The sequence below is a fragment of the Hyla sarda genome, chromosome 6, assembly GCF_029499605.1.
Source record: "Hyla sarda isolate aHylSar1 chromosome 6, aHylSar1.hap1, whole genome shotgun sequence".
Classification (NCBI taxonomy): domain Eukaryota; kingdom Metazoa; phylum Chordata; class Amphibia; order Anura; family Hylidae; genus Hyla; species Hyla sarda.
In genome coordinates, this window is record NC_079194.1 from 241,281,075 (window position 1) to 241,295,073 (window position 13,999).

Below are 13,999 nucleotides of genomic sequence, written 5' to 3' on the forward strand. Positions count from 1 at the left end.
CTAAGAAGAGGGGGAGACCCAAGGGGGGGGGTACTGTTACGCCGAGCGCTCCGGGTCCCCGCTCCTCCCCGGAGCGCTCGCTTCTCTCTCGCTACCGCAGCGCTCCGGGCAGCTCCACTGACCCGGTGCGCTGCGATACCGTCTCCAGCCGGGATGCGATTCGCGATGCGGGTAGCGCCCGCTCGCGATGCGCATCCCGGCTCCCGTACCTGACTCGCTCTCCGTCTGTCCTGTCCCGGCGCGCGCGGCCCCGCTCCCTAGGGCGCGCGCGCGCCGGGTCTCTGCGATTTAAAGGGCCACTGCGCCGCTGATTGGCGCAGTGGTTCCAATTAGTGTGTTCACCTGTGCACTCCCTATTTATACCTCACTTCCCCTTCACTCCCTCGCCGGATCTTGTTGCCATTGTGCCAGTGAAAGCGTTTCCTTGTGTGTTCCTAGCCTGTGTTCCAGACCTCCTGCCGTTGCCCCCGACTACGATCCTTGCTGCCTGCCCCGACCTTCTGCTACGTCCGACCTTGCTTCTGTCTACTCCCTTGTACCGCGCCTATCTTCAGCAGTCAGAGAGGTTGAGCCGTTGCTAGTGGATACGACCTGGTCACTACCGCCGCAGCAAGACCATCCCGCTTTGCGGCGGGCTCTGGTGAAAACCAGTAGTGACTTAGAACCGATCCACTAGCACGGTCCACGCCAATCCCTCTCTGGCACAGAGGATCCACTACCTGCCAGCCGGCATCGTGACAATATACCATAAAAATATTAATAAAAAACGATCAAAAAGTCCTATCAAAACAAAAATGGTACCTATAAAAACTACAAATGATGACGCAAAAAATTAGCCCTCATACCACCCCTTACAATAGGGGTCAAAAGATGCCAATTTTAAACATACTAATTTTGGTAGTTTATAATTTTTGAAAGTATTAAAATAAAATAAAACCTATATAAATTGGGTATTCTTGTAACCGTATGGACCTACAGCACTGTGTGCACTGTGTAGAAACATTTCACCCCACAAATAATTTTTTTTTGTTTCGCCGCAGGTTATATTCTAAAATAAGTCATGTCATTACAAAGTACAATTGGTGACGCAAAAAACAAGCCCTTATATGGGTCTGTAGGTGCAAAATTTTAACCGATATGATTTTTAGAAAGGAAGGAAGAAAAAGCGAAAATGCAAAAATCTAAATTTGCTGAGTCCTTAAGGTGAAAATAGGCTAAGTCCCTAAGGGGTTAAAGGCCCTTTAAGAAACTTTTTAAAACACAGCTATTCAAAATTTTCATAAATAGGTTCTATACATTTATTACGGTTCTTTTTATGATCACAGCTTTACTGCCAGGATTTCAATACATTCCAAAGACCAGTAGTGTTGGCTATTATGTTATGTATCGGTACTGCTCTATTCTACTACTTTAGTACTCGTTATAGGGACGCGGGCTTAATATATGGGAGGTATTTTCCCTTGTCCTTGATAATAACAGGCTTTATCAAAAATATGTATGTGAAACAAATGTGAAAAGGCTTTTGTTTGAGGCTTGTACAGACCTGAAGTGCCCCCGATATCCATGGCTTTTAAATTCCGGGCTTTGATGATGTTGACAATGATTGAGTTTGCTGAGGGGTTATAGCAGAGCGACAGCAGCAATTCACCGCGGCTTCCCTGCAATATACATACAACATGAAATCAACAAGGAAAACATTTTCATCAATGTTAATTTTCTCGTAGATGAATGTGAGTGACAGACAGTGTGTACTTCATTTGAAGGACAAATAGTACTGAGAAAATAAATGCATAGAAATGCCTAGAGCAATTCTTAAAGGACACCACTTTGATGCTGCCTGAACCGGGAGTCATCGGGGCAGTCCCTCTTGGTTTCTGCCTGCTCCACTGGCTTTGATTGATACATTTCCCCCTATACTAAAACTGGGAAAGATCTATTATTCAAGGCTGGGGCAGGGAGAAGCTGCTGGGGACCACCCTAATGACGTGTGTTTCAGGCAGCATGAAAGTGATGACAGGTTCCTTTTAAAGCATATCTGTCATATCACAGAAAAAATTATGCTTATATGTGGCTTACTCGGTCATGCAGATGCTTTACATGTCTTTTTCACTTGTATAGCTTCTGTATTTGTTTCACAAATCCCTTTGTTCTGCTGCTCACTTACTCTGACATCCTCTGCTCAGGAAGAGGAGAATCCCAGGCAAGCACTGAGTCCGCCCTTACTCACCATACATTCACTTCCTCCCTGAGTCTGCTGTTCTGTGCTGGGTCTCTTCATCCGATCACTGCAGTCTGTGCTGTAACACCTCCTCTCTGTTTTTAGACAGGAGTCTGATAGGACAGTAGTGAGCTCAAAGAAGTGCTAGTCCTGAGTCTAATAAAGTCTAATAAAGCTGTTGAGGAGCCAGCTGGTGAGGAGCCAGACTTGCATAAAGAACTGTTGTTTGCCAAATGAATGAAGTAAACACTTGTCCTGTGGTGGTGTCAAGGATGATCCCAGAGCTATCCCCAGGGTGAAATCCCTACAATTGCTGTAAGATTAGTTAGTGTAGGTAACCCACGGCACTACAGGGGAATATCATATGTCATGCTAGATCCTTGCCAATCACTCTGTCTGACAACCGATATAATATACGGGTGCATATGCAACCAAGCAAAGTTCATAGAGCATACCATCCAACATAGGAAAGAAGCATTGCACTTACCGTTTCTTTTGCATATTTATTGAAGATCACTTCATATCCAGATCAACAACATTCGGTGTCGAACGCCAAGGGAGGGGTGGTGCAGGTGCAGGGGCGTGACTGAGGCAACAGCCTGTTTCACGTAATTTTACGCTTCATTGGTCTCTCTGGTGGACTCACAACACAGCCATTTAGCTTTCTAGAGGCCGGATGAAGCTTCAAATAAGGTGAAACAGGCTGTTGCCTCAGTCACGCCCCAGCACCCGCACCACCACCAAATGTTGTTGATCTGGATATGAAGTGATCTATAATAAATATAAGAATGGAATGGCGAGTGCAATGCTTCTTTCCTACTTTGGATGGGTTGTTATAAGATTGTTTCAACCAATCATTGACCACTACGTTCATGCCAGTCTTTGTTTGCTTTCCAAGACTGATTATGATCTGTGGTGGCATGTGGCTGACGTAACCAATCATGCAAGTGTAGATTCTAGTAAGAATACTGGGTATGCTCAAGTAAAAATTCCTACTGGAACATCACTATATTTACACTTGATTTATCTTGGGTAAACTTATCTTGTGTATCCCTGTGGCATGCAAATGGTTTTTCTAAGTGACAATGACACTTTAAATCCTGTGTCCACTAATGATAATGAGATGACTCTGATGACACTCAATCGATCTGCACAGAAAACCCGAAAAATTTGCTGAAAAGGGTAATATCAGCCTATTGTGTTTCCTCTAGTAGCTCTGATAAAGACAGAAATATTTTAAGACAACCTGTCATTACTTTCATGCTGCCTGAACGAGTCATCAGGGTGGTCTCTATCAGCTTCTCCTTACCCCACCAGCCTTTCTTGATAGATCTCAACCTATTTGGGTACAGGAAGAGCTCTATCAACCATGGCTGGCAGGACAGGCAGAAGCCACAGAGCTGTCCCCGATGACATGTGGTTCAGGCAGCATGAAAGTGATGACAGGTTCCCTTTAAGCAACCTTTTTTGATGGGTAGTTACATAAACAATGGAACAACACACATTTTAATTACACTTAAAAGTCGACTTTAAATACATTTTTGAGGATCTACTTTAAATAACGTTTTTGAGGAACTGTCAAGAGCAGGATACATTTACTATGGGGATTTGCTCCTGCTCATGACAGTCCCTGAGACAGACAGAGGTGTCAGCAGAGAGCACTGTGGTCAGACAGAAAATACATTCTAAAAGATTTTTAAATTAAAGTAATTTACAAATCTGATTAAAGTTCTGGCACCAGTTGATTTAAAAATAATAATTCATTGGAGTACCCCTCTAAGGTAGTCAGAATATCTTGTATACCAGTTGCTTCTGATCAATGAAAGATTGGAGCTTTTTTGAGCCAGTGATACATGTATAGCTATATTCTGTAATAGGTAAGTTATCACATTTACTAAATACAAGAACAAACCTCCATAGAATAAAAAGGCCCACTCCATAGTCACTGCATGGAAACCATACCCAATATTACAGTACAGAATAGATTTATATTTAGTTTTTTTTGGAATACTGTATTTCTGTATCTCTGAAGCCTACATAATTGTAAATGCAGCTCTAAACTATAATACAGACTGTCTCGGGATCAATAGATAAATAATACAGTGTATTCAGGAAGTGAATGTGTATTCAGGATTTATGTTTTTATCAATTTAATGCCTTTTTACCAGAAATCTTCATCTGCTGAAAAAACTATTGTAATAATAACCATGATATTTTTTTGTACATGTTGTGGATCTTGGTCAAGTCAACCAGACAGCAACTACTTTCATACATATAGATTAAAGGTTCTCTAAACTAAAGATTTACATGTTTTTCATCCTATTGAAATGTCTTGTTTTTCCCCACCTTTACAGGAAGAGCAACTGTCCATTTTTTGACGGAATGTTTCTGTGTGCATCGGTTTATATCTATATTGAAACTGATCTCTTATTTTTATTTATTTATTTTAATTTTGCCTTTTTTTTATATATAAGTGTCAGTGGTAAGGGTTATAAAGAAAAATCGGATGTCAAAAGGATGGTTCAATAGGATGTCTGTCTATTGTGAAGTATATCCTCTTGACTTTGCATTATGTCAATATTTTGTCTTTCATGAGACCAGGAGCACAGTGACCCCCCGACCTACGATGGCCCCGACATACGATAATTTCAACATGCGATGGCCTCTCAGAGGCCAATGCATGTTGAAAGCAGCATCAACATACGATGCCTTTGTATGTCGGGGCCATTGCATAAACGGCTAACCGGCAGCGCTGATTGCTTCAGCTGCTGCCGGATAGCCGTTTACGTTGCCCCGCGTGCTGCGGTTACGATCACTCACCTGTCCTCGGGGCTCTGGAGCGTCCTCTTCAAGGTCCCCTGCATCGCCGGCACTCCCCTTTGTCGTCATCACGTCGCAGCGTCAAACAAACATTTTGGCTTTCACCACTGTGAAAAAACTATGCACCTCTGTGAATAATTTGCACATCCTGACTGTACATTGCAATGGTTTCTGGGTAAAGATAACTGTTTCTAAATGCTGATTAGATGCTCTGTGCAGTGTCAGTGTTGCTGTTGTACATTACGTGTGAAGTCCTGTTAATTGTACGGCTGCTATCGTGCCCGTTTGGTCTTGCTCTGTGTAATGGGATTTACCAGCCATAGAGAATGTGCAATTATATCTCTAGTGGATCCACAAGCATACAATATAGCGTACTTGATTCCTGGGTGTCGTCGGGCTAATGGCTTTTCAGTAGCTGTAATTATATGTTGTGATAAAAGACGACTGCCCCGAGGACAATCTGAACCAAAGGAATGACCATGTGTGTGAGCTTCATGGGAAATAGAAAATAATGGGCACGACAATTAGGGGAAAAAGAGAACTATGCAATTTGTGTTATTGATACACTGTATGCCAATATATAGGTTAGGTTCAGACTGGTGAATTTCCAAGTGTAATTCCGCTCAGAAATAATATCGCTTGCCGAAAAAATGGTCTTGCTCATTCAGCGGAATCCATTGCTGTCTATGGGGACAGGAATGTATGTGCAGTTGTATGTGGTCGCTTGCCGCCCTCGGAAAATGTTTGTAAACCGGTTACCAGAGTGTGTCAATGGAAGACTGCTAGTGGTACAGTTAGGTTTATAGATATGGTTTGCTATGTATTGTATGACATGCATCATATAACAACTTTCATGACTGTTTATTTAAGGATTCTCTGCCCTAGAAATTTTATTTTTTCAATTGCTAAACTGAATGCTGGACACAAGCTTCAACTGCTCAATTAAACCAAGTCAAATGTGGTACACATGGTCCAGACACTGACAAGGCAACTTTATAAGGGAAGATCAAGCTATGGAGCCAACCACAGTACTGGAAGAACTTCAAGTTGGCCCCTCTAACACAATAACGGATACCGTTAGGGTCAACAAAAGACAATTCCATTTGGCAACTTTGGAGCTTATCAATTGCTTTTAGGGTGCGTTCCCACACGGCGTATACGCAGCGTATTAGACGCTGCACAAAATTTATGGCAGCAGCGGGAAATACGCTGCGTATTCCTTGCTCACTATACACAAAGTGCTTTCCGGCGGCAGCCCTATGTGTGCAGCGGGTTTTGGAGGTGGAGCCGCGCGTCACAGTCACGCCGCCACACGGTCCCGCCTCTAAAACTCACTACACACATAGGGCTGCCGCCGGAAAGCCCTGCGTGTATAGTGAGCAAGGAATATGCAGCGTATTTCCCGCTGCTGACGTAAATTTTGCGCACGTCAAATACGCTGCGTATACGCCGTGTGGGAACGCACCCTTAGGGTCTATTTTTTATCGGTCTATTTGAAAATAATCTAATAACCTTTGTATATATGTATGTCCTGTATGTGTAATGACCTGCACATATGTTCTATATAGATGGATGGTGCCCTCTCTATTCCTATGCATACGCACAGTAATTTGAGGATCAAAAAAGGGTTAACTTTACAATTGAAAGGATTCTTTAATATGAAGAGCATTTTATGGCATGGGAAACATTTCTTTGCTAATAGTGGTTACAGTGCGAGATCCTGCAGTCAGACCCCCACCAATCACCGAGTTATTCCCTATACTATAGACAGGGGATAACTCTAATTGTGTGAATACCCCTTTAAAAGTAAACTTCTGTACAGTTTTTTTGTTTAAATGAGGGGAAAATAAACATTTTATGTTTTAATATCAGGTCCAGAATACTGAGTGTGAACAAAGCCTAATTCTCCCTGGTGGACCGTAGACATCACTGCAAGTAACCAAAGGCTCTTAGTGATCTATCTATCGCTTTATTCCCATGTACTCCGGCACAGTGAGGGTCCTTTTGCTATATTGCTTTGTACAGATAGATTAGAACTTTTTTGGCTGCATTTCTGTTTCTCCTACCATCCCCAGCTGGATCTCTTCCAATCTGAGTTTCCAGTCTAGCCCTCTACTTACAGAGATTTAACTAAAGTGGATAATCACCAGCTTGAAGCCAGCAAAAGTGCCAAGTGTGTCATCTCCCTAATTCTTCAAGGAAATTCTTTGTATAGTGTATCATCTCGTCTTGGACTTTTGTTGTTTTGGACCTTTTTATTGTCTAATCTACTGCCATTCCATATTGTGCCTGTCTTAAAGAGGATTTGTCATGTGAACAACATTTTATTATGGCACAGCCTGGATACAATAAACCGGGACCTCTGGATTACTACTTACCGTATTTTTTGCTGTATAAGATGCACTTTTTCTTCCCCAAAAGTTGGTGCGTCTTATACGGCGAATACACCCCTATCGCGGCGGTCCCTGCGGCCATCAACGGCCGGGACCCGCGGCTAATACAGGACATCACCGATCGCGGTGATGCCCTGTATTAACCCTTCAGACACGGCGATCAAAGCTGACCGCCGCGTCGGAAGCGAAAATAACACTAACCCGGCTGTTCAGTCGGGCTGTTCGGGACCGCCGCGGTGAAATCGCGGCGTCCCGAACAGCTTGCAGGACACAGGGAGGGCCCTTACCTGCCTCCTTGGTGTCTGCTCCATGCTGGGATCCCCTGTATGACCGGAGCTTTCCTTCATCGTCATCACGTCGTCGCGCACGCCGTCCCGTCATCCAATAGGAGCGGCGTGCGTAGCTGCGTGCGTAGCTGCATGCGTAGCAACGTCATGGCGGTGACAGAGAGTGAGGATACCTGGCAGCAGAGACTTCCGGAGCGACGGGGACACCCCAGGGGCACGGCGACAGCGATGGAGGGCGACATCCAGGGCAGCGGTGATGAGCGGTGACGGGTCCGAAGCGGCGGGGACACATGAGTACTACCTCCTATACCAGTGGTCTTCAACCCGCGGACCTCCAGATGTTGCAAAACTACAACTCCCAGCATGCCCGGACAGCCGTTGGCTGTCCGGGCATGCTGGGAGTTGTAGTTTTGCAACATCTGAAGGTCCGCAGGTTGAAGATCACTGTCCTATACTTTACATTGTATTTGGTTCAGAATCTTTATTTTCTAGATTTTTATCCTATAAAATTAGGTGCGTCTTATATGCCGGAGCGATGAGAAATACGGTATCACATGTTATTGTATAAAATGAGGACATATAGATGTGCACTTTCGAGCAGTTGGGACCATGTCAGTTTTGCTATGACTACAGCCCCTATAACGATGCCACTGTGCACTATATGGTGTCTGTGATGCAGTGGCACCATTGTCATTTGTAAGTACAAACGCTAGCCCAATGCGAAAATACTTGGGCCTTTTCACTTCAAGTACCTGTATAACCAATTTGAGCACAACCAATTCAAGATCGCTATTTGATAGGGCTATAAAACATATCTACTTATCAGATACATTATCTAAACCCTGCATTGGAAGAAATACACAGAAACATGTATCTATCTATACATTATCTAAACCCTCTAATATCAAAGTGTTTGTTTGTGTATTTCCCCCACCTCCCTCGCTACTATTATAAAAAAAAAATGCAAGGTGCCGTAGATACTACACACGCTATGAAGGCAGACTCGATGGGCCATGTGGTCTTTTTTTGCCTACAATCTAGGTTTCTAGGAAACCATATACAGTGATCCCTCAACTTACAATGGCCTCAACATACAATAGTTTCAACATACAATGGTCTTTTCTGGACCATCGTAAGTTGAAACCAGACTCAACATACAATGTACAGACAGTCCAGATCTGTGAAACATGTCAATGGCCAGAAGAACTGACCAATCAGAATGGGCATTCACTAGTAACACCCCTGTATTACTGAAGCGTATGTACTGACTGGTGTCTGGTAGCACCCCCTACAGTACAGGGAGGTATTACATGTTCTTTACACTTTACCTGTACCAGGGTTAGCTCCTTTGGACACCAGGTGAGGGCGACTCCATTATTTTTTTTTCTGAACAAGGTCCTGTCCTCTACATAGACCAGTGTTTCCCAAGCAGGGTGGCCCCAGCTGTTGCAAAACTACAACTCCCAGCATGCCCGGACAGCCTTTGGCTGTCCGGGCATGCTGGGAGTTGTAGTTTTGCAACAGCTGGAGGCTCCCTGCTTGGGAAACACTGACATAGACCGTGATTTACAGCTCCCAGCAGATCTTTCCTACTTTTATATGTAAGGATTTGCTTTATCTATATTAGTTATCAACTTATCTTTCTTTAATCCTCACTTTTTTCCTATTTTTGGATGACATTTTGGTGGCTTTAGAACCAATTACCAGGTTTCCATAGAGTTCTGGTCTCAACATACAATGGTTTCAACATACAATGGTCGTCCTGGAACCGATTAATATTGTAACTTGAGGGACCACTGTAATACAATACAGTGACCTAATATTATCACCTTGTGGGTTTCTATTGTGTTTCATTGTTTTTTTTTGGCTTTTCATGGCAAATACTGTGTCCTTTGTTAAAACAAAAAAGAAAAAAAAAAGAAAACCATGAACAAAGCAATGTCCAACCAGGCTTTAAAAACAACACTAGCGCAGGGAAAAAGCTGGCATATGTATTGTATAGTACATGTGTTTTACTTGGTATAAATTTCCAAACTGGGTTATACAAGATTGTTAAACAAACCCATCAATCCTAACTGTAGGACGTTTCCAGAAATAGACTATTTTAGTTCAGGTACCTGCTGTGTCTCTATTCCAAAGTGCGTTTGATGTGTGAAAGGACTAGGTCAACAACTACCCAATTCAAGGATGTAAATGTTAATCACTACAAAGAGGCGATATGTTGGTACTTGTTAGAAATGCTGTGGGAGCATTCTTGTGCCCCAAATTTCTGTACACGGGAACAATATTAACATTTGTATGTTTTTATAAACAGTAACGTTTAATTCGTCTTATTAGTAAAGTTTAAAGAGATTGTATATGTGGTATCCCGGTACCGTATTTCATACTGTACCTTTGTAGAGGTCCCCATAGTCAGAGTCCCTAGGAACGTCGGGGTCCCTCTTCTATAGTTATCCCCTTGTCACCCCTCAGTTAATTCATATTTGTATAGATAGTCATATAAATATAAGTATAAATGTGTATATATTTAATTGCCTACCTGTTCAGCGTAGCAGGACCTGCGGGTCATGTGATTAGGTTTAGAACTCTATGGTTTTGCTACAGGACCTTTGGAGGTTCTCATGACGTGTTCACCCACAATGCAATGTAACGGTGAGTGACAGTTGTTATGGACCAATCCAAAACGGCCTTCCCCTGCCCATATAAGGGAGCTGCGCCATCTTGATCGCTCTTTTGGGTTGCTGATTCTGGAAGAGGTAGGACCTCCGCAGCTTACAAGACAATCTACTAGGCCTCAGCCTATAACATAGCGGATACACTAAGCAATTCCCCGCTACTCACCTCAAGATCACTGGACCTAAACGCACCCTTAAATCCTGCGGATCTATGCTACAAAATCTCTGAGAAGCTAAATTGAGCTTATCTGATCCCAACCAACTATCAATCGCTGCTCAGCTATATCTGTAGAGACTCTGTTATCTGGACTGTTACTATTGCTGCAGGTACAGAAATTCTTCAGTAAAAGCTCCTGCAAGTTTCCAGTTAACAGTGGTTGTGGACAATCCTTTATTCTACATTCACCTATTGCTCTTGGGAAGGGTGGCAATAGGCCTATCCAGATTACAGAATTTAACCCTCACCCTGGCGTCACGAGTGACAAGGGTTAACAGCGCCCTTTACGCACTAACTACCCTACATCCCACAAGGCTTTATCCCCCAAGGTTACCACATATACTGCTAGTGATTGATGCCATGTTCCATGCGAAGTTGGGCTTGCCTACATTTTACTATGCATTTTTATTACCAGTATAGAAAAAACCAACACACTTTTTATTCAGCAGAACAGTAAAGTTACAGCAAAGCCAAATTTATATACAATTTGTTCTGGCTTTATTACTTAAAACTTTATTCATAATTATATCTAGGGAGCTGTGTGATGGCTTGTTTTTTGCAGGATGATCTGTAGTTATTATTGGTATCATTTTGGGTTAGATGTAGTTATTATAGGTACCAATAGGGCCTTTTTAATGCATTCTAATCCACATTTTTTGGAAGGCGAAGTTACAAAAAATCAGCAATTCTGGCAGCCACCCCCATGTACTGTATTCACTGTGTAGGATAAATAATATTATGTTATAATAGCTCAGCCATTTCTGAACACAGTGATACCTATTATGTTTATTTTATTTTTTTGTAGTTTAGATGTATTTAAAAAATGTGGGTGATTATAATTTTTTATTGTTTTTCATATTTTTGATGATTTTTTAAAATCACTTTTACTACCCCTAGGAAACTTGAATATGCAATAACTTGTACCTATGTATTGCATTGTATTGTCATATTGATGTACTTGTAAATTCTGCCTCCACTATCTTAGACCTCAAAGGAAGCAGACAACTCCAAGGAAACGCTTTATTACCACTGACAATGAAAGAAGCTGGCATTAACCCCTTAATTACCCCAGGCGAGGGGTGGGGAACCTTTTTTCTGCCAAGGGCCATTTAGATCACTCGTGGGTCATACAAAACTGCTATGAGGGCAGCCTCGATGGGCCATGTGGTCTTTTTCTGGCTACAATCTAGGTTTCTAGGAAACCATATAATACAATACAGTGACCTAATATTATCACCTTGTGGGTTTCTATTGTGTTCAATTGTCTTTTTTGGCTTTTCATGGCAAATACCCTGTCCTTTGTTTAAAAAAAAAAAAAAAACATGAACAGAGCATGTCCAACCAGGCTTTAAAAACGACACTATCGCAGGGAAAAAAGCTGGCATATACCGTATATACTCGAATATAAGCCGACCAGAATATAAGCCGAGGCCCCTAATTTCACCCCAAAAACACAGGAAAAGTTATTGACTCGACAATAAGCCTAGGATGGGAAATACATCATCCCCCCCCATGTAATCATCCAAACCCCCCTTCATCATCACCGCCTGTCAATCCCTTCATCAGTGGTCTTCAACCTGCGGACCTCCAGATGTTGCAAAACTACAACTCCCAGCATGCCCGGACAGCCATCGGCTGTCCAATCATGCTGGGAGTTGTAGTTTTGAAACCTCTGGAGGTCCGCAGGTTGAAGACCACTGAGGCCTTCGTCATCATCCAGACCCCCGTCATCATCATCGCCTGTCAATCCCTTCAACAGTGGTCTTCAACCTGCGGACCTCCAGATGTTGCAAAACTACAACTCCCAGCATGCCCGGACAGCCATCGGCTGTCCGGGCATGCTGGGAGTTGTAGTTTTGAAACCTCTGGAGGTCTGCATGTTGAAGACCACTGCGGCCTTAGTCATCAACCACTGCAGCCTTGTTTTGTACTCACCTCCCCTCGGTGGGAAGTTAGGGTGAGCTGGTCCGGGCCATCTATGCTGCAGGGACCGTCCGGTGGGGATGGTTAGTCGTTGCGGGCTGTCCATTTTCACCGGGGGGCCCTCTTCTTTGCGGTTTGGGCCTGTCCCGGACACAACGCACAGGGATGTTCATGCGCAACGTCCCTGTGCGTCATCATCAAGGCAACGTCACTAGTCCGGGGCTGGGCCCGGAGCGGAGAAGAGGGCCCCCCGGTTAAAATAGACAGCCTGCAACGACTAACCATTCCCACCGGACGGTCCCTGTAGCATAGATGGACCGGACCAGCTCACCCTAACTTCCCGCCGAGGGGAGGTGAGTACAAAACAAAAGGGGGGGGGGGATGTCCGGGCATGCTGGGAGTTGTAGTTTTACAACATCTGGGGGTCCGCAGGTTGAAGACCACTGAGAAGGGATTGACAGGTGGAGAGTTCACTCGAGTATAAGCCGAGGGGGGCGTTTTCAGCATGAAAAATCGTGCTGAAAAACTCGGCTTATACTCGAGTATATACGGTACATTGTATAGTACATGTGTTTTACTTGGTATAAATTTCCAAACTGGGTTATACAAGATTGTTAAACAAACCCATCAATCCTAACTGTAAGACGTTTCCAGAAATAGAATATTTTAGTTCAGGTACCTGCTGTGTCTCTATTCCAAAGTGCGTTTGATATGTGAAAGGACTAGGTCAACAACTACCCAATTCAAGGATGTAAATGTTAATAACTACAAAGAGGCGATATGTTGGTGTTTGCTAGAAATGCTGTAGGAGCATTCTTGTGCCCCAAATTTCTGTATGCGGGAACAACATTAACATTTGCATTGTTTTTATAAACAGCAAAATAAAATTTGTCTTATTAGTAAAGTTTAAAGGGATTGTGTACTACTAGTGATTGATGCCATGTCCCATGTGAAGTTGGGCTTGTTTTTTGCATGACACCTATGCTTGCCTTCATTTTACTATGCATTTTTGTTACCAGCACAGAAAAAAAACACTAACATAAACTTTTTTTGCGCAGAACAGTAAAGTTACATCAAAGCCAAATTTATATACAATTTGTTATGGCTTTATTACTTAAAACTTACTTTTTTTTTATAATTCTATCTAGGGAGCTGTGTGATGGCTTTTTTTTTTTTTTTTGCAGGATGATCCGTAGTTATTATTGGTATCATTTTGGGTTAGATGTACCGTATTTTTCGCCGTATAAGACGCACTTTTTCTTCTCTAAAACTGGGGGGAAAAAGTCGGTGCGTCTTATACGGCAACTACACCCCTATCGCGGCGGTCCCTGCGGCCATCAAGGGCCAGGACTCGCGGCTAATACAGGACATCACCGATCGCGGTGATGCCCTGTATTAACCCTTCAGACGCGGCGATCAAAGCTGACTGCCGCGTCTGAAGGGAAAGTGACACTAACCCGGCTGTT

General features: G+C 43.2%; 1 protein-coding gene across 6 annotated transcripts in view; it reads right to left on the reverse strand.

Annotated features, from left to right (window-relative positions):
• SYT7 (synaptotagmin 7) overlaps nt 1-13,999 on the reverse strand; it is a 526,341-nt gene that overhangs the window by 20,313 nt on the left and 492,029 nt on the right. For all 6 annotated transcript variants that reach the window (XM_056526815.1, XM_056526813.1, XM_056526814.1 and 3 more), the window contains one exon: nt 1,544-1,658. In XM_056526815.1, the coding sequence (XP_056382790.1) occupies nt 1,544-1,658 (115 nt within the window). The remainder of the gene's footprint in view (nt 1-1,543; nt 1,659-13,999) is intronic.